The sequence below is a fragment of the Fundulus heteroclitus genome, chromosome 11, assembly GCF_011125445.2.
Source record: "Fundulus heteroclitus isolate FHET01 chromosome 11, MU-UCD_Fhet_4.1, whole genome shotgun sequence".
Classification (NCBI taxonomy): domain Eukaryota; kingdom Metazoa; phylum Chordata; class Actinopteri; order Cyprinodontiformes; family Fundulidae; genus Fundulus; species Fundulus heteroclitus.
This window is the reverse complement of record NC_046371.1, coordinates 28083046-28105403: the sequence shown is the minus strand read 5'-3', so window position 1 is coordinate 28105403 and position 22358 is coordinate 28083046. Positions and strand designations below refer to the sequence as shown.

At 40.2% G+C, this 22358-nt stretch overlaps 1 protein-coding gene across 1 annotated transcript in view; it reads right to left on the bottom strand.

The window, feature by feature from the left end:
- The window catches only part of LOC105927773 (unconventional myosin-XVIIIa), a 94703-nt gene that overhangs the window by 29389 nt on the left and 42956 nt on the right, over positions 1–22358 (bottom strand). Inside the window, 6 exon segments of the mRNA XM_036143332.1 lie at positions 613–767; positions 4603–4730; positions 5890–6004; positions 6114–6233; positions 6415–6504; positions 6692–6835. Of these exon segments, the coding sequence (XP_035999225.1) occupies positions 613–767; positions 4603–4730; positions 5890–6004; positions 6114–6233; positions 6415–6504; positions 6692–6835 (752 nt within the window).

Sequence of the window (22358 nt, the reverse complement as noted above, 5' to 3'; positions counted from 1 at the left end):
CTATTAATCTATTTAGATGAAACTGATGGCATGGTGAGTCAGTGCACAGAGAGCCAGCTCTGTAAAACATTCCCATTTGTCGACAAACGATATCCACAACCACATATACGCATTTAACTTTATCTCTCTTGTCTAACACCTCCCTTTTATCCCCTTCTTTGGGCCAAAAAAAATTGCCCTGGCTTTCAGTATTCTCCAAAATGTTTTTCTACAACTGTCTGAGGCAGAAACACTTATTGTTAGTGAACTTAACAGCTAAGTGTTTCCTGCTGACAGCTCGTCGTAATTCCCTGTATTTCCCTCTGAAGTGCAGCTGAAAATAATTTCACCCACAGAGCATCTTCAATTAGCCACAGGGGAGAGATCACATTATGCCACAGCGATAGCTTCTTAAGTGCTTAAAGTCTAAGTCATTTTCTCCACTAATGCAATTCTGCAGATTACAGACCATCCCAGCCACTATTTGAATTACAGAAAACTTGAGCATAATGCGGCGTGTTGGGCTATCCCAGGGAAAAAAAAAAAAAAAAAAAAAAAACAGAGCTTGAAATTCTCTGTGATGTGTGTTTGTAATTAAAAAGACGGAAGAGGCGAAGCACGTTTGAAACTGACTTCCTCTGTTTTTTCTCCAAATCGTGGTTGCGGCTCTGCAGGCCCTCCAGATGAAGCTTGGTGTCCTGCAGCTCGGCAGTCAGCTTCTGGCACTTCTTCTTCAGCTGGTGCACAGAGCGCTGCAGATCCTCATTATCTGTCTGCAAATCAGCCAGCTGCAGCAAGCACACACACACACACACACACACAAACGAGCAAACATATCTCTATTATTCTCTTTTAACAGCACAATACATATCACTAACGTTACATTAATACTATTTAAATAGAGATGCAGCCATAAATTGGCTGGAGGCTGAGATTGGATGATTTGAGGCTTGACTGGCGCTGATTGGTCAAAGGCCAGTTGTGAATAGAGTTGCACCGATCCGATACCTGTACGGATATGGGCTCCGATATTGACAATTTAGCTGGATCGACTATCGGAGGAATGACGCCGATCCAGCATTCCGATCCAGTCATTTATTTATTTATTTTATTAATATCATACACAGCAAAGTTACAGCGATTTAGTCGGTTCAATTCTATGTTTGCATCGTTGGTTGCGTCATCACGCAGAGCACACACAGAAGCTAGTGATGAGCTACATGGAGCAAGTGTTGGTCCGAGCCAAGTCTGCTATTCGGAACATTTCAAACTTACTTCGCCAACAACTCCGACTGCAACATGCAAATCAAAAAGTGCGAGGGTGGTGATAAAGTTGGTAAATTCAACACCACAAACATACCAAGCTATGTGGTTCATTCATTCAATGGTAGCATTGGCTCAGTGTAATTTGATAACAGCAAAACGTGTTGAGATACTTTATGGACAATGGACAGGAGTTTATGCTTCAAGAGGAGTGAGGAGAAACTTCAGCTAATGGCATATATCCAGACTGGGCAACTGATCAGAGTGACAGGAGAACCATTTCAGGTTATTGTTTTAGCCTTAATAAAAAGGGACCTGTTATCTCATGGAAGTCCAAAGAAACAGCAAACTATGGTTCTATCTACATGCGAAGCAGAAGATATTGGCAGCCACAACACAAGAACGTTTGTATCTTGTACAGTTTTTGAGTGGAATGGACAAAGACCGCAAGTACAGTGACAACATTTGAGGACAATCAAGGCGCAATAGCTTTGTCAAAGAACCCAGTATTTCGTCAAAGATGCAAACATGTTGATATCATTTTGTTAGAACTGCACTTGATGATGGAAAGATAGACGTTTTATACTGCTCAGCAGCAGCAGATATGGTTGCAGACATTTTGAACCAAACCTGCCACAAAGTTAAAACTTGGAAAATGTATGCATTATATATTCGGAATGTAAAACAACTTGTTTTAAAGGAGCTATAAGTAATACTGACACCTTATGGCTCAAATCAGTACAGCAGCTGGCCAATCACAACAATCTGATATGCCATTTTTAAAAGGTGTATTGCTGTTGGGATTTTTTTCTTACTTACACAGGATATGTTTATGATGTTAAATTTTGTTTTATTTCTGTTCCACTTCTCTTACTGGCTTCCATGTTTGCAGGCTGCCGCTCTTTTGCCGAGATAAAATACCAAATGCTGCACTGTTTTGAGAACCATGAGAACTCTCATATGATTGGCTCAGGAAGTAAACACGGGCTACACTCTGAACTGAAGTAGTTCCGGACCGTACCTCTAGGTTTGAAAGGAGTTTTTCTGAATAGTAAATACCCAATAATAAGCACCACCAAATCAGGCTTTAAAAAAATGCTTTTAAGGGTAGAAGCTATTAAAAAGCAAAGAAGGCTCAATGTTATCTATTGTAGGTCTCAGAGAGGTTTTTAAATGTAAGGTTGTGGTAGTAAAGAGATGAAAGAAGCTAGGAAACTATTTTCTATGGCATGCCAGAGATTTATTTAGGCGCTTGAGTGGGCGAGAGCACGATTTTCAGTAGATAAAGGGAAGGCTAACCAGAGTGCAGCAAAGTTAATCTGCTCTATCCTTTTAGGCTTTCAATCTGAGTCTGTTATAGAAAATCAGTGTTATCCCCCCCCCCCCCTCCCAGGTCACGGCATGTTGTAAATTATTATACGTCTGTAGGTGTTTGTGGTTAATTTTATTGATATTAGCCTTTCTAAATAGCACCAGATTATATCCTGGGTTAGCCATTTCTGTCTCCAGGCTCTCACAAGGCGGACATGGGTCCGCAGACAGGTACACGCACAGCTCAATTTTACAGAGCTCAGCGGGAAGAAGTCTTCACATGGAACTGTTTTCTATGTGACACAGAGCTGATACGCCGAGCTGCTCCAAGGGCGTCGCGACCGCCTGCGGCGTCACGCCCACTCTCTGCCGTACTGCTAGACAGGTGCGGTGGGTGCCCGCTGTGGGAAATGTAGGAAATTGTCACAAGAAATTAAGCCAATAGGTGCGCTCGACTATCAAGGGTAAAACGCCCGCGGGGCTCGCGTTTTGTGCACAGCACACCCAGGTGTGTCTCCTAAGCTAAGTCATCGCTCCTACTTTCAGCTCAAAGTCACCTGGGTTCGCAGGCAGGTAAACTCACACTACCGCCAGGAGACAGAACACGCACGCTAAGTTGCAACATATTTTTATTTGCCTTGGTAAACATATTTGTGTTTTGTAAACGCACCTAGTTTCTGAGAATAGCGGCACTAAAACAAAAAAAACAAAAAAACTCGGAAACGGTAGAACTGAGCGTCTACTAGCCGCGCAGACGTCGCCGTACCAGGGATCTTCAATTCCGGGCCTCGAGGTCCGGTGTCCTACAGCTTTTAGATGTGTTCCTGGTCCAACACACCTGAGTCAAATAATCAGGTCATTAGGAGGACTCTGGAGAACCTGACTGCATGCTAAGGAGCTAATTCAGCATTTCATTTAGGTGTGTTGAACCAGGGACACATCTAAAAGGTGCAGGACACCGGACCTCGAGGCTCGGAATCGAAGAGCCCTGCCTGTTCTGATGGGGCAGTCATCAAAACAGTAAATGCTTAAATGATCGAGTAGTCAGCATTCGTATCGCTTGTGTGCAAAAATGTTTAACTGTAATGTTTCCTTCTGCGATAGTCAAGCAAACGCGGGATACAACGGGATAAACGCGACACGTTTTATTTCACGTGGACCCCCGATTACGTCAATATAACGGGAACGTTTGCCTAATAAAAATATTAGGATGATGACGTCTGCTTGTACTCGATTATTATAAACATTAAAGAACAATACAGCACGTTCTCAACAAGTAAACGGCTCCACGGTCATTTTCAGATGTCCTACATAAATACCATTTGCTTTGATTGTCGCAAATCACCAAAAGTCTTTCCAATGGAAACAAAAATCCACCTTCCTGCATCCATCTATGAAATAAGATGGCTGCATTATTCTTGGAAAACACATTTATGTCACTACCTCGACCCCATGAATGGATCAGAAACAGATCCCAAATGTAATAAAATTAAAATTGAATAAAAAAATATTCTAAACTCTGGCAGATCTAGATTTGAAGAGATTTTCCTTCAAATCAACAAGTAGAGGCAGGTAGCCTTAAAAACATAACCATTTATGAAGAGACATAAAAAAGACACAAACATAAAAAGAGACAGAAAGATGGATAAATAAGCTAAAGATTAAGAGAGACAGAAGGTGACTCTTCATATAAAGCTGTATTCTGTAATATCAATAAAAAGCTAAGTGGAAGAAAAATCTTAGCAACCCTTCAAAAAGAAGCCCCCCCCAAAAAAAAAATTTAAATAAAAAATCAAGGGAAAACAGTGAACATGCTGGGTTGGAAGGCTCTTGGAAATCGTAGCGTTAAGGTAAAGAGCTGCATTTTATAAATTATACAACTTAGCCCAAAATTGTCCGTACCCCTGGCAGATTTAGGTATAAAACATCTTTCAGTCAAACAATAAGTTTGCTTTTGATCTGGAATGAGACAGGCTTGAAACAAAAGATTAAAAAAAACTATGTAAAAGGGAGTATAAATTTTTAAATAACTTCATCTTTCTTTCTTGCCTTTCTCTCCACTTGTCTTTTGTTCTGCTGCTCGGTGTCCAGCTTGTCATCAAACTCTTGCTGGAGTTTCTTTTTGGTGAAGTCCATTTCCCGAATGGCTCGATTGTATTTTATCCGCCACTCGCCTCCTGGAGAAAAAAGGCAGAGAAAACATCTTTGTGACAATTTGGCCGTCTCCCGCCTTTAGCGCGGGCCCTAGCGGGATTACAGAGCGAAAAGGCAGCTCAGAAAAACTCAGATTTGATGGATGCTGTGGATTATCGAGTGCACTGTACTGGCTCAGATGGTTATCACATTCAGGGACCGACATAATATAATCTTTCAGGAAATAAAACTTCTTTCATCAAAACATGACCTCACGGGGTCAGAAAATTCCACAGGAAGCTACAAAGCAGCCTCCGCGTTTCAGCCCTAATCTTGAATAAACCTCAGGTAAGAATTCTGAGCTCACAACAATGGCTGTAAGAGAAGGACACGTCTAAGTGGCACTTTCCGCAGTTCTGTGCCGACCCTAATTCTGAAGCTGTCACAGGCTATCAGAACTAAAACAGCGGCCGGGCAGCCATTCAGGTTCGGGTTCATTTCCAAGCCTTATCATTTCTGAGGCTGTCCATTTCTCCTTCACATACCAACACGGGCTCCTCCATCAGTGCTGCTCATTAGCATATATATAGCATAATGACAACTTGCAGGGCCACCAGCTCTGATCCCAACGATTACTTTCTCATTCATCTAAGAATTCTGATATGCTCTGTAATGGCTTGTCTGCTGAGGTGGGTTGAAGGGGGCAGTATTGCGGGGGGGAATAAAGCCCCGTAGACAATAAGCTCTCAGCAGGCGCTCCATTTTCTTGGGGAATGGTTATGGGGAGGGAGGGGGACACCAATCAGTGGCCATTAGTTGTATGCCTGGGAGTGAACATCTTAATCCGCAAGCCATAAATCCAAAACTGTGAAAATATTCTTACCAGGACTGTGCAAAAAAAAAAAAAAAAAAAAAAAAGAAGAAAAAAGTCTGACTGCCCTGTTTCCTGCTGCAATAGTCCAGCAAAGCAGCTCATTCCTGCAGCTACAATTACTGTGCGGGAAATTTTCAAACTGCGATTCAGTATTTATGCCGCCGACCTGAGCCGACATGCCCATTAGGGAGGCTTAGTCAAGCTGCTGCCGGTGTCAAAAAGTACAATTAATTAGGACATTTGAAATAAATGTTTAAAGAGCTCCGAGCGTGTTGGCAAAGAGGACCCTGACCGCATGTGAAATCCTCAAAGTTTCAAGCTCAACTGACCCGAATCATCGTCGTCGTCTAGCTCGCCGTTGAGCTCTGAAGCCTTTGCGAGGCGCGCTTCCATGAGCTCCATTTCCTGTGACTCCATTTGTTTTTTCATGGCATCAAACTTAACCTGGAAGGCAAGCAATGAAGTCGGGATTTAACAAGCATAAGTTAGGAAGGATGACACGGACTGTCTTTCAAATAGTTGGTGCAATTTCACGCTTTTTGTGTGTATGTGCCTGTAGGTCCTTCATATCCCTCTCCAGGTGGAGTCTCTCTGAAGTCTCAGTTTCCAGCAGCTGGGAAGCTGATTCGCTGGTGCTCCTCTCGTCGGCGAGCTCTGCCAGCAACTCTGCAATCTGTTCGCACACAAGAAGACACGTACACACCGTGAGGGGGAACGCTGAAACGTATTCACGAAGACTCCTATGCTAGTCCGCCGATCAATTTTTCAACCAGAATGAAAGGGCGCCAAGACTCCACCACCAATTCTCAAACACCATCCTCCCAGAAAGCCGTGACAAAGACAGAGAGACCCACCCTGCTCTCCAATCGATCCGTGTTCAGTCTCAATTCATTTCGTTCTTTCTCCACCCTCTCGAGCTTCGATTTCTGCTGCTGTATCTCGTCCTGGAGCACAGATTGCAGCAGTAGATTTTTACATGTTAGGTTACAGGTAAATTGTGAATTATGACGTTACTCGGGTAAGCCATGCAGGGTGATGCAGCTTAAAAAGGCGAAATGGGGGGCTGTGTATTTTAAGCCAAACTAATAAGGTTGAAGGTGGTGGATGCGATAGATAGAGAGGTCTGCTCACGTCTTTGCTTCGCATCTGCTCCTCGGTGAGCTGGACTTTAATGAGTGGCTGAACTGTGGTGAAGAGCTTCCACCACGGCCAGCCCTTTACGCCACGATTCTTCTGGATGTTTTTCTGAATGCACCTGATTGCAAGGTCCTGGATCTGAACACACACGGAGAGGCAGTTACCACAGAGACTGGCCAACTTGATTGTAAGCATTTGTTGCAGTGGATAAAAATAGAGCTGAACAGACTGGGACACTGGTATTAGCGCGATAACCCCCTTACTCACAGCTCAATATGAAAAATCGTGCTGTGACGCAACAAACTCTGCATCATTGCTCTGAAATGTATCCAGCCCATTTTATTGAGTTACAAACACAAATTTCAAGGCTTTAAGTTGTGCCTGTGTGACAGACCAACCCAAAACCACCCCATAATTGTTAAGTGGACAATGGTTGTCATGTTTTTCCATAAATAGAAATTGAAAAGTGTGATGTGTCATTGTATTCGGCCCTCCACTATAAAGAACAACCTTTTACTGTAGTTACAACAGTATTTACGGTAAAGTATTTAGGGTACGTCCCTTACCTGCTTTGACCATTTAAAAATCTTAGATCTTTGCCCAATTCATCTATGCAAAACAGTTAAAATGGTAAATAGTTAATAGTTAAACGTCAGTCATTGAATGGAAACCTCCAGAAAACAGGACGTTTAAGTGCTGATTTTAAAATGGCAGATTGACTGGGACCCTGTAACACGATTTGATCCAAGCCAATCCATTATATGCGTCGTCTCGCTGAAACAGTTTTTTTCCATTTTAGGATTTCTCCATCAATTTTCCCATAAACCCTGACTGGCTTTCATGTCCCTGCTGGGGAAAAAAAACCTCCTCACAAAATGATGCTGCCATCCAAATGTTTCACCGTGGATATGGTGTGTTCAAGGTGTCCATTTCCTGCTACCCCTAATGCTTTTTGCGCGTCGGACAAAAAGGTTCAGCTTCGGTCCCATGTTACCAGAGGACTTTTTTATACATATTTACTGTGCGGGGCTCATGAAGGATCTCTTGTAAAAATGAATTTCTTGTTGTCACTCTTCCACAAAGGCCAGATTTGCGGGTTTTTCCAAACTACTGTCCCGTCTACAGACTACATCACCTGAGATGCAGATCTCTAAAGCTCCTCCAGAGCGACAATGGAGCTCTTGGCCTTTTCTCTGATTAAAGCTTCCCTTGCCTGAACAGTCAGTTTAATTGGACAGCCATGTTTTTTTGTTGTTTTGTAGTTTTTCACTTATACCGAGATTAAAATGTGTTCTGAGAGACAGCTAAAACTTGGGATTTTGTTTTATTACGTGTAAACATCTGAGCTCTTCACAAATCAGCTATTTTTTGTAAACCTGACCCAGAAAAGTGACTCTCCATTAACTACATCAGTGACCTCTAAAGCAACTTGATTGTGTCTGGGAGTTTTAGGGGTACACTGCAAAAACAAAACTAAAAATAAGTTGAATTTTCTTAAACTGAGTGTATTTGTCCTTGATTTGAGCACACAAATAGGATGATTTGCCAATGGAATAAGATTTTGCACTTAAAGTAGAAACAACTCACCTCTAGCATCTTATTTCAAGTGCAGGATATCTAATTATCTTATTTTAGGGATCAAAATACTAATTCTATTGGCAGATCCTCTTATTTACCTGCTCAAATCTAGGACAAATACGCTAAGTTCAAGAAAATTTGACTTATTTTTAGTTCCGTTTTTGTAGTGTAGAGTAAAAGAGCCAAAGTTGAGATTTTATCTGTTTAAAAAAAACTTTTTTTGTGTTACTCTGTCAACGAAACGTCCTTATAAAATACACTCTCTTTCGTGGTTGTAATATGAATAAAAAAGTTAAGGGGAATCAATACTGTTTTCACACACATTCTTAAAGATTTAATTGTGGAAAAAGAACTGCTATAGATAAATAACGGGGAGGGGGGGGGGGATATGCAGAGGAGCAAACACATTACAAAACTCATCTAACTCATCTCATCCTCAATACTGTTGAACCCAAATTTCGAAAAACACTGCATCTTTAATGTGTTTGATTGCCTGTTTATAGCCAAGCAGTTATCCCAGGACTTGCCTGCCTCCTCTGGAGAGTTTCCGCAGAGTGCGTTCCAAGGCTGGGAGCTAATTTTTGATTAATTAAATCAAACATGTCGGCAGCTCATTCCAAGTATTACACGATTTCCATGCTGCTTATGCATGAGGCTCTCTAGCAGCGGCAGATTATGGGCAAACCCAATTAGAGCAACACAATTCGCAGCATCAGGTACGTTTTGCCCTGAAGGTACTCTCTATAACCAATTAGGATTTGTCACACAGTGAAAGCTTTAACGTGCAACAAAATGCAGCAATTCTTTGGCAGAAGATTTAAGCAGGTTTCACTTGTCATATTTAGTCTAAAAAGAATAGGAAACAAACAAAAGATTAGGCTCAATGAGCACCGTGGATAATCATTCTGGTTCTCATATCAAATTAAGACGGTGTGACAACTGTATGACTGTGTGATGAGAGTCACAATTGTGAACCAAGATTAAGAAACAAAACACATGCTACTCCCCCTCAGCGCCAGGCATGTGTATGCAACCCTGCGAATGTCTGCGTTAGACACCCAGTACAAGCATGCAATGAGTGATCTCTGGCTTAAAAATCTAAAGGGCATACATTCAGAGCCAGCCCAAGGCAAAAAAGAAAGTTAAGCCGCTATTTAGGGCTTACAGGCCAGCGGGGGGCCACTATTTCTCACACTATATACAATATCTGGTTGCTGGATATGCTGTAGTTCATGCCTTCACTATTTCCAACCTTTTTTAGCTTTGTTGGGACCCGTCTGCCATCTTGGGGACGTTTTGTGCCCGAAGATGTAATTTTCTATAATCTTATTATAGTTTACTTGGGGGGAAAAATTGTTATGTAACTGCATTAAATAATATCTACTAGCAGGAGGTCACCTAGGATTATTGTAGTTTGATCATAGGGCATAATCTGTCATATTTTATAGGAGTAAACTGACCCAAAAAGGGATTAGAACCACTATCCGTGGAAACAGTGTGCAATAAAAGTCTTAAGTAAATATTATACGATTCAGTTGAAGTACATATGAGGTTTGAGGACATTTATCACTTGAATTCCCAACAAAACAGCTGTGTGCGGAGGACCTCATCTGAACAGGCCTCATCTGACAGGTTTGAGCATAAACTACATTAACTAAATGAATAATATTTAGACGCATCAGTAATTTCATACAGAATCAATCAGAAGGGTTCAGCAGAATTCCCTTCATGATTGTGGAATTTCATAATGAGGATTGCTGGTATCCCAATTTGCACACAGCAAGTCCTCCTTGTCTGAGGATGAGTTGACAGAACACAGCCTGGCACCACTATCAGCTGCCAACATATCAACAATATAGTATCTCCTCAACAGTGAAAAACATCTTGTTCTTGCACAACATTGTTCTCACAAGATGTAAAAAAAAAGTTGCTGTGTGAGTAGGATTGTGTTTCAGTATCTGGATATGCAGCCTTGTCTTTTTATGTTTCAACATTCCCTTAAGCTACTTAAAGCAGCGCCGTGTAACTTTTAGCCACTATGGTCGGTAGACCTGTCCCAGGTTTAGCGCCCATGAAGGCCAATGGCAACACTGCACTGTTGCAAAATGAAACGGTCTCCCTCCGTGTTTTGAAATCTGAAAGCAGATCACTTTGGACCAGCAGATTGAGAAGTCATGGGTTGCAGCCAAAATCTTCTGATTATAGTAAATGGCTTGTACTTGTACAGCGCTTTATCAAGTCCGACGACCCCAAAGCGCTTTACACTACAATCACTCATTCAACCATACAGACACATATTCACACACTGACGGTGGGGAGCTATGTTAGCAGCCACAGCTGCCCTGGGGCAGACTGAGAGGCGAGGCTGCTATACAACGGTGCTACTGGGCCTCTGACCACCACCAGCAGGCAATGCGGGTGAAGTGTCTTGCACAAGGACACAATGACTGAGACAGTCAGAGTGGGGGATTGAACCGGCAACCTGTTAATGACAGGATGACCTCCCTAACTCTTGTGCGACGTCGCCCCATATCTCCTAGCTCCTAGATAGCTCCTAGCTAGGAGATATGCAATCTATCCTGTCCTGTCCTTGCTCCTGTTCCTTGACCTTTCATGAGGTCAACAGTGGGGAGGAAAGGAGCTTAGGACTGCTGTGCTGATTTCAGACAGCCTTCAACGTCATTACTCAACGGGAACGCACATGGATGATTCTAGTCAAAACCGGGCCTACAGCCTTCCAAGAAAGAACTACAAAGTGTGCGCTCTCCTCTCTGCAGATATTAATTTCCATGAACTGGCTATGCTTATACATCATGTCAAAGAAAGGATTGAGGGATGCTTTATAATTCCTAAGCGCAGGTTATGGGAGTCTGATCTCAGACTGCCGTAACCTGAATGGGTCGATGGAGCCGACCCTCTTCAGTTACATAGTCAAGTTTTTGAGAAGGGCAGCCTGCACAGAGCATCTATAAATGCCGAGCGCTGCATATTGACCTGAAAAATTATTTACTAAATCTTAATTAAGCTAATAATTGGGTCAAAACTTGCACAGTACTGCTTTAATGTTGTAACTAGGCATTGTTTGTGTAGAAAATGCTGTTTCTACCCTTTAGACAAGCCTCTCTCAGTTGAGTGGATACGCAATAAGCATCTATTCACTAATATATAGCGTGTGTTTGATTTGATGTTGTAGGCAGCAGTGTTGCCGACCCTCCATTATCGAGGGTGCTTATGTTATAAGGTTTAACGATATCAAAACTGTCTGCTTATGTACCTAAAATGCAAAATATGACTGTGAATGGGCAATAAATCTCAATATCACATTTTGTTTTTATTGTTTTTTGCGGTCAATCGTATCAACAAGCCAACTTATAAATCTGTTCTCCTGCTTTTCAAAATAGCAGATTTAAAATAATTTCTTCATCAGATAGTTAACATGTGAATTGCTTTACCATTCTACAGATTTGACAAATGGACTGTATAGAAACATACAAAACATGTTATGGTTCAATAGTGATGTTGGAAGAGTGAAATTGTATTGCTACTGATACTGAAAGCCAATGCAAACTTACTGATAAGAAGGGCAAGCAGTCAATTTAGGGAATTCATTGCTGGCCTACAATTTAACCCAAATACGTTTTAAATTCGCAATACAGGAAACTAAACCAGGTGGTGCTGTTGGTGGTCTTTTCTGCAAGAGGGCTTAGGATCCCAATCAGTCTTTATCTGGCACTGCATATACAAAAAACAAATAGGAACAAAAATCATCATAACAATCTAAAGCAGATACAGTCCTCTACAAATTTGGAGACCTTTTAAAATTAAAATTAAAAAAACTGATCAAATAACTACTCTGAGTAATACCTTAGCACCTACCTGATAATTCTCTACCCCCCGCTCTATTGCACTCTCTCCTGTACTTCCCCCTACAGCTGCACTTGTTTTTTTTTAGACACTCTCACCCCTGTCATCTTTGACAGATCATGACAACAGTTGTCTTTCTAAGTAGCTAATTGTTAACTGCACTATTATATCCTCATTTGTAAGTTGCTTTGGATAAAAGCTTCTGTCAAATGCATCAACACAATTTTATTTGCAAGCACTGACATGCATGTGGTGCTGATTTGATGCAAAACTATGTGGGGGGAAAAAAAATTGTAGGGTACCTGAAGGACAAAAATCCCAATACAGTAAGTGCCTGCTGAGGCAAAATGACAGACTTTAAAAATGTCAGGATGTCCCCTTGAGGAGACAGCTGAATGAGTGGGGGGGAAAAAAAGAGAAAGAACAAAATGTGGTTTTGTCATTTTTGTCACATGGGCTTGGCACGGCTTCACAAGGTTAACATGTCAGGAAATATAAATCAAAGAAAATTGGGGCTTCCTGTCACACCCATACACATCAAGCAGAAAGTGTCTGAGTGGCTTTACCAACGCTCGTCGGTAACCATTCCGGAGGCAAATTGCCATCTAAACCAACTTCTAAGATTGGACACTTCAAACGGCACAAGAGGCAATAAAGCCCTATCGGTTTTTCCCCCCTCGAGTGATATCAAGGTAAAAGGGAAGGGTGCAAAAGGATATTATGCAATAATTATTCAAACATTCAACAGCAGGATGCTCTATAAATATTCACAGGGCAAAGGAGGGGAGATGGAAATCAGTTCAATAAGCCACCAAGGCTGTTTATCAGCCCCTCAACGGTGGTGGCGACTAATTGAATCAAGAATAATATAAACAGGATGAAAATCAATTCAAAAAAATGCCCTTCACAATATTATTGCAAGGAGAAACTGTATCTAACATATTTGCATCAGATGAATAGGAATAAATTTTGCATGCTGCAGCGGCTTGAGCAATGCATAACAAAAAGGTGTGGAGAGGGAAGAAAAATCTGTTTCAGTCTTGATTTTCCGGCAGTCCATACTTCGTGAACACACTGTACAGACTATTGACTCGACAGGACCAAACGCATAAAATACATACATTTTTATGTTATAATCTGTCAGCACCACAAAAAGTCTCCTCTGTCTCCACATGATTAGATTAAGAATATGGATGCTGGACCTGGATACCTAGATTAACATGTGTAAAATGAAATTACTATTTTTTTTTTTTGTATTCGGGAAAATATAACTCCTATACAAGCATGGACCGGTTCCATATTCTTATAGAGTGGAGACATCTTTAAATGAATAAATACTCATTAATTAATAATAGAAATAGTCAGATTTTCCATAATGCATCTTAAATTACATTTAGTTAGGTCTTAAATTTAAATCTAATCTTAAATAAAATCATTCTTCCCTCCATCAGTACTTTTTTAAAAAAAACACTATTAATACCTATTTTTATCTTTGAGAACTGTACTGGTGTTTTATTTGTTGTAGGTCTTGCTTAAAATGAACTTTTTCTATGATGACAAAACTGGAAGACCCGACATTCACCTTTCCTTATGAGTCCTCAAAGGCTTTTTATAGTTTCTTTAGAGGATTAACATTTTCCAGAATTACATATAAGATTGACCTTACAACTATGACATAATCAAGACTTTGTGTTAAACCGAGATATAAAATCCTAAAGAGACCATAGCGTGTATTTCCCCGACGTGGTTAACAGCTACGATATGGCAGCCAGGAGGGACATGTCTAGGATGGCGAGGGGAGACTAGAGGACCATCAGCGGGAACCTACCCTGTCCAGGATCTCGTTTTGGAGCTGTTGCAGCAACCACGCACAGACCTTTCTCTCAGCTTTCATCCTCTTTATGAACCTTTTGAAGAGCTGCCATTAGACAGGCAGTAAAAAATGTAAAAGAACCACCTGACTGTTGCATAGCTTTCTGCCTTGAGCCGGTTAAACGCTGTTAAAATGATGCACCTTAAATTACTGAACTTTTACAAACATTATTGTATGTATTGCCTTTTTTCTTTTTGCTTTTATATTATATCCTTTAACACTGACATTAACACAGAGAACACGGGTTTCATATTAAAACGCCCCTCGTGGCAGACAGACAGGACTGTGCTTGACAACTTATTAACCGTGATCAACCAGTCCAACTTTCTAATAGGAGCCGCATTTGCTTTCAGCGGCTTCCAGCAGTCGATCGGCTCAGGTTTACCTAACAGATCCAGCCTCGGCACCGCTGTTAATAAGTATTGATCATTCTGGGCAAAGCAGCATAATCGGTCTGACCCCGACACTAAATCCCAGTCTGTAGTTTTCGACAGCTTTGACAGGTGAGCTGTCACGGGGAGGGTCAGAGTTTTCCAGTTAAATTATAATTTACACAGCAGCTGCTCTTAGAATGAATCCTGCGCTTCATCCTAGCTGTTAGGACCTTTTAATCCTAAATTTAGATGTGCTCAGCGAAATGCTCCGGCCTTAGCTGTGGATCTAATATTTTCCTAAAAGTACGGTAAATCATCATTTAGCCATCCAATCCTGCATTGCAAATTGGCAGCTAAGACCCTTTGATCTTAAACACCAGGTCTGAATAAATGAATGTAACTTTGGATTTGGCTCAGCTTACTGCAAATGTTAATAAACAGCCCTTCATATTCTGATGATTCATCTTTACGAATCTAGAGTGCATGGACAGCGATTTTGTGTATAATGCTGCAATTACTCTATGTCTGTCTGATTAACCATTGCTCAGTGAGCTTTTAATCATCAGTGCCATATAAAACTACTTTTATTTTTGCTTCACAGACGTAGTATTAAGGAGTTAATGATTTATTGACTGCCTAATGTAATATAACTTTGATAGCGGCAACAGTTTGTCTTTCTTTCCAGTGCCAAATCCAGGCTGGCAGTGGGATACAACTTCGAAATTGATGCGCTGACTCAACACGCGGATCAATTCTTTCATCTCCCACATGGAAAGTATTCGAGTGTAAAAGTAATCATGTATTTCAACATACATTACAAGGAGAACCCAGAGTTTAATGAGACAGCAGATCCAAACAGAGATAAAAGAGGTGTTGATTGCAGGGCTTGAAAATTTTGAAAAGAAAAAACACTAAAAGGAAAAACAAAAGATGGACTAAATTTATTGAGCCACAGTTGCCTCAGGCCAAGCAGACGGTAAGCCGTGAACTCCTGAAGACAATTCCAGAAAATATTAATTGTGCTCATAATATTTATAGGTAGTTACAATGCGACACCATGCAGATGCTGATTTTTGTCTAAATTAAGAGCCTGATGTTGGTAGATAAGAGTTTTATATGAATATATGCTTTGATATTACATACTAGCCTGGCAGTGAAAATATATTTGATTGAAAGAAAATGGGTGAAGGTGGAAAAAAAATATATATATATTTTTTACGCAATCTGCAAAATCTGAAAAACCTCATTTTACCTGAAAGAAAACTATAAAAGCAAAATCTAAAATTCATCAGCAAATTAAAACCTTATTATAAGAAGGAAGAGAACAACTTGGAAAATGTTCTTCCAAACCATTTTTACGGCAATAAGAGCCATAAATTAGTTCCTCCTTGGCAATTGCTGACAAAGGACAGCTGCCTTTGCATGCCTTAGAAAAGCCACTGCTCTGAATAAACTAGAATATTATCAAAGATCTAATTTATTTCAGTAACTCGGTGCATAAAGTTAGCCACATATTTTACACTGATTTATTAAACAGACAATGTGTTTGTTTCAAATGTTTATTTTGCCTCATTTTGACTATTATGGCTCAACTCACTTGGTAATGAACAGATATCATGTTCAAGTTCTACTTTCTGAAGGAAATTTATGAAGTTCACTTTTCAACGACATTTTATTTACTCAGATGCGCCAGTGAAATTCAAAGTAAGCAATACCTGAACATAAGATTGATTAATGCTTGTAATCCACATTGATCAAAGATAGAAATAATAGTAGATAAGTAATAATGATAAATAGTAAAGTGTTAATAATAAACTATTAATAGTAAAGAATAACGAAATGGAGAAAATTAAGAAAGATGTCAGTACTTCCTTACCTGTAAGATGCTCGAAAATATACTTAAATATTCTAGCTCCAATTTCTTATTATTAATATATGTTAACATAACTTTCATTGTATAAATTAAAAGAATAATAAAAGAGCCATTGGTCAGTTCACTCTGAAGATAAATGGGCACTGCAAAAACGGATCTAAAAATAAGTAAAATGTTCTTAAAATTAATGTATTTGTCCTTGATTTGAGCAGGTGAATAAGATTGTTTGCCAATGGAATTAATATTTTGATCCCTAAAATAAGATAATTAGACATCCTGCACTTGAAATAAGACGATGGAGATGAGTTGTTCCTATTTTAAGTGCAAAAATCTTATTCCATTGGCAAATCATCTTATTTACCTGCTCAAATCTCCTTGATTTGAGCAGGTAAATATTAGAACATTTTACTTATTTTAGGTTCCGTTTTTGCAGTGGGAAAGGTGTTGATCCAGCCAAGTGTATCTCAAACTATGAAATTAGACTTGAAGAATTTAGCCACAACAGACAACATCAAAAAGACTGTTAACCCAAAAGTGTGCCTCGCGCTCCCTTTTCAATTAGTAAAACCTATTTTCAGGATGCTCAACTAGGCAAGGGTAGGCAAAGCAAGTTTATTTCAATAACAAGACAACTCAAAGCGCTAACTTTATGAAGAAGGCCGAATATATGCAATTATCTAATACAGTTTATATTGGATCAAAGTAAAAAAAAAAAAAAAAAGAAAAAGGTTTGCTTCTAAAAATATGAACCACCTGTACAGCAGGCTTTGTCAAACCTTTGAGAGTTTGCATTCACAGTGACAAATGGAAGAAAAATCCCAGTGACTCAGTGGGAAAATGGTAATCCTGCAGTTTAGCTCCATGGTAGTCATGATGCCAGTCACCATACCACCATTTCCATTTTAAAAGTTCTGAAGCAGGTGTTATGGAGGATAGAGTCAAGAGAAATGAAACAACATAAACATGTCTCTCCCTTGTGAATGAGACCGCATGTCTCTGTGATATTTAGCTGTACAAATAAGGTGGGGGGAAAAAAAGCCCCACTAACATCCAGAAGGGTAAATTACCAAGGAGCAAAGCGTGATTGTTCCACCCACTGCTTCCTCCCCCTCCTCCTCCTCCTCCTCTTAGCAGGAGGTTTCTGCACTCACAGCCTTTTCCCCCATCTCAGCTTAATTGCAGGAGGGATATAGAGTACAGTGGACAGACACTGAAAGATTAACAACTTAATCTGACGGACAGAATGTGTCTGCACGGAAACACAGCAAATCCAATTCTTGCTCACTCAGGGGTGGCACGGATCGAGATAAATATATAAATAAATACGCAATAAATCTAAACTTGTTTTACTTTGGCTCAGTCATGCTTTTCTTACTAGACAAACATCTCTACATCAGCAAAAAAAAAAATACACCCGATCAGATCTAGAAAATACTAATCTTGATGAATATTGTCTGAAAGCCTCATTGTTGCCTTAGAACAATCCTAGTATTTGTAGTATAGCCTCTACTGAACCATGTGACAGCCAGACTTATCTGGACTACTTATACAAAAATGTCAAAAAGCAGGACCAAACCATTCACACAGACACAAAGGTTCCCCCCAGGAGATGATTTGATGTCCGTTTGCTTTGATCTAGTATTTCTTTCTTTGTGAAACGATACTGAAGTATAATTTTACCAGATACCTTACACAACATTCCTCGTTATAATGCAGTGGGATGGCTGCACTTATTTTGTAGGAGTTCTTATGAAAATATGACTTTATGCTCGTAATTTTACAACACCATTCCTGTAATATTATGACTTTATTCTCAGAATTTCCACACAAAAAGCGGGGAAAAAATCAAATCCGTCAAAAAGGGGGTCGCCAGTCTTTGGGACTGTCACCTGGGGGGGTCACAGGCTGAAAAGTTTTGGAACCCCTGTTGTAAAACATGTAAGCGAATTTGTCCCTTTAGCATGTTTAATTAGCCAATGCTATCAGGTTGTTTTTTTACCAACCGCAGTCTGTTCATTTAACACTTCAATTAGCAAGTCCGACTGGGTTTCGATCATGAACACGGAACACACTTCAATTGGATCTGATATCGCTCTCAGACACAAGTTCTAACTTCAGAGGAGGAAGGCGGCAATGTTGGGTTGCCAACTTTGAGTTGAGCTTGGAGTGAGATTTTGGGATTATTATATCCTTCAGTTTAAACATTACATGACTGTCTCAGAAAATTTGAATATTGTGATAAAGTTTTTTATTTTCTGTAATGCAATTAAAAAACATGAAATGTCATACATTCTGGATTCATTACAAATCAACTGAAATATCGCAAGCCTTTTATTGTTTTAATATCGCTGATTATGGTTTACAGCTTAAGAAACCCAAATATCCTATCTCAAAATATTAGAATATCATGAAAAAGTATACTAGTAGGCTATTCAACTAATCACTTGAATCATCTAATTAACTCGAAACACCTGCAAGGGTTTCCTGAGCCTTGAAAAACACTCAGCTTGGTTCAGTAAACTAAATCACAAGTATGGGGAAGACTGCTGATCTGACTGCTGTCCAGAAGACCATAATTGACACCCTCCATCAGGACGGTAAGACACAAAAAGAAATTTCTCAAAGAGCAGGCTGTTCACAGAGTGCAGTTTCAAAGCACATTCACAAAAAGTGTGTTGGAAGGGGGAAATGTGGCAGGAAACGCTGCACAACCAAGAGAGGTGACCGCAGCCTTAACAGCATTTGGGGGAGCTTCAAAGACAGTGGACTGAAGCTGGAGTCCAAGTATCAAAAGCCACTGTTCAAAGACGTGTCCGGGAAATGGGCTACAATAGCCGTATTCCCATGGTCAAGCCACTTCTGAACTCAAGACAACAGAAGAAGCGTCTGACTTGGGCTATGGAAAAGAAGCACTGGACAGTTGCAGAGTGGTCCAAAGTCCTCTTTTCAGACGAAAGCAAGTTTTGTATGTCATTTGGTAGTCAAGGCGCCAGAGTCTGGATAAAGGCTGGAGAGGCGCAAAATCCAAGTTGCTTGAAATCCAGTGTGAAGTTCCCACAGTCAACGATGGTTTGGGGAGCCATGTCAGCTGCTGGTGTTGGTCCACTGTGTTTCATCAAGTCCAGAGTAAATGCAGCTGTGTACCAAGAGATTTTAGATCACTACATGCTTCCATCTGCTGAAAAGCTCTATGGAGATGATGATTTCATTTTCCAGCATGATCTGGCACCTGCCCACAGTGCCAAAACCACCAGTAACTGGTGTACTGACCATGGCATTACTGTCCTTGATTGGCCTGCCAATTCCCCTGACCTGAACCCCATAGAGAATTTGTGGGGTATTGTGAAGAAGAAGCTGAAAGACACCAGAGCCAACAATGCAAATGAGCTAAAGGCCGCTATTGAAGCATCCTGGGCATCCATAACACCTCAGCAATGCCACAGGCTGATTGCCTCCATGCCACGCCGCATTGATGCAGTAATCTGTGCAAAAGGATTCCCAACTAAGCACTGAGTGCATTAATGGACATTTTCAAATGTTTGATTTTGTTTTGCTGTTATAATTTTTTTTTTTTACTTGGTCTGAGGAAATATTCTTATATTTTGAGATAGGATATTTGGGTTTCTTAAGCTGGAAGCCATAATCAGCGATATTAAAACAATAAAAGGCTTGTGATATTTCAGTTGATTTGTAATGAATCCAGAATGTATGACATTTCATGTTTCTTAATTGCATTACAGAAAATAAAGAACTTTATCACAATATTCTAATTTTCTGACACAGTCCTGTATAGTACCTCTGGTGCAACATGTGGTACAGATGCTTCACCTCCCATGACCATGAGCAACCCTCTAATATCACTATAGAATGTCTGTGCATGAAGGACCAGCTTCATTATCTGTGATCTCAGGCCCAGCAGAGACATTTCACTCTCATGGCTTCAGGCAGAGCTTCACAATTCAAAAATGAAACCTAACTGTTCCTATACTGAAGAACTCTGCATGATTAGCTCCTCCAAACATCCACAACTATAGTCACATTTGTAATATTGTACATCTTAAAGGTGTCTATTTACAGAATTTGCACAACCTTTGGAAAGCTTTAAATGTGTAGAAACCGTTCAATTACTTTATCCCATTCATCACTGTTTCCTAAGAAATGGGCACTCTGCTACACTAGTAATGGACATATAGGTTTTTCACTACTGCTTTCATGACTATTTGATTCCTGAGACCATGTTTCCAAACCATCTGCAGATTTTTTCTATATATGGTTTTTGCCCTAGTGCGGAGGAGAAAAACATCAGAACCAGCTGACAGGGGTTTTCTTTGTGCACCGCTCTGTGGCATTTGGCACAATAGTCTTAACCAGGTGCAATCCAAAATGTGTTTGTTTTAAAGTGATCACTGCAAACCGTTCACACTGAGGTTCTGAAGCCGACAGTTTTATTCATTTATCCATTTATTTTTGCAAGCCACCTTGAGCTTAAAATGATACTCTAAACCAATTGAACCGCTGCTGGGGCCTGTTCCTCCTCATCACTACATACCATACCAGGACTCTTGGACGGCATAACAAATACACTTTGAATGTCAACTGAAAGCTGAAATTGTAAATATTTCTTGTTTTTACAGCAATTTGTTTGAGCACATTTTTTTTATTTTTTTTTAAAAAGGGGCATTTATCAGTCACCCATCAACATAAAATAAACATTCTAACTTTTTTCCAATGCTCTTCTCCATGAGCACTTTTTGTTTGAAACAAAGGTCAATGTGCTGCAACCACAAAAATCACTTGAGGTCGATTCCAAAATTTGTCCAGAGTACTACTAAAGTCAGTACAACCACATTTGTAGTTAAAAAAAAGCAACAACAAAAAAATGAGTTTGCACTTTGGCTTAAAGAAAGATATTTTTTTGTTTTTTGGGGGGGGTTTTTGTCAAATAAGCTCTGCTGGAAGGCATTATTTTCAGTATCAGATATTTGTCTAATGGAAATGTTGAAGGTTCAATAACAGCTAAATTAAAAGTCTAAAGTGTAGGCGTAGTACTGCGTCAGTGTGTGAGCTGTGGCTCCGTTATTTTTAGGGATCCACAGATACTTCTTCTTTAAGAAACTTGTTAAATTTTTCCACCAAGTTCATAAAAGCAAGCGCACCTCTAAATTGACAGAATCGGCAGAAGAAATCATCACGTCCATGGCTTCGTGTAACACGTTACCTTGCCAAGCTAAATTGATTTTCAGATCAATGAACCCAAGATAAAAAAAAGTTTTATCTTTCTATTACAGATAGATTAGCAGCTGACAGGGGACATGATGGGGAGAGAAGAATTTGGGTTTTTTTTGCTAATAGAGTCTGTAATTACCTTGTTACTTGGCAGTTGTGACGCTTACATTGCTGTTTATTTTTATCATGTTTAAAATGTGAAACGCTGGACTCTTCGCCTGCCGTAGACTGTAAATCTTACCCTTTGAACTTGGATGAAATACAGCGCCTTATGCCCAGTTTTACGTGAAAAAAAAATTACAAACAGAAGAAAGCTCAGTGATATTTATGCAACACTGATTGATCTTATTAAGAATTTGCCCATTTAATAGTCTTACTAGCGTCACATACAAGTGAAACGCGATATTTACTCCCTCGCAGATTGTCAATGTTGATGGAGGGCAGCGGCATTGATTCGGTTTCTGCTGGTTCATCGCAAGCAGGCTGAAGCAGCACTTTCACTTAAATAGTAATCACAGAGATGGAGAAGTGCGGGGCGCCATATATCACAAGAGGACATGCATTAAGTCCAGAGAGATGGAACCACGCATGCCAGCGGAGAAATGGAAGTGGGGTGGAGCAGGAGGCTATGTGAGTCAGCAGCATGCCTGATAAGGGCGCATTCTTGGGGGCACGCAATAAAAATGGCCACGGCTTTGCCTTGTGAAAAAAAATGATTGGATGGATCACAAGGAGTCCGCGGCTATGAGCGGAAAGATTTAGAGTGCTTATTTGTAATTAGTTGAATATTTGCAGGCTAGCCGGTAGGATCTACCCCTAAGTCCAGACCAAACGGGTCCTTAAAATAGCCCTCCAGAACATTCTTCAGCCACA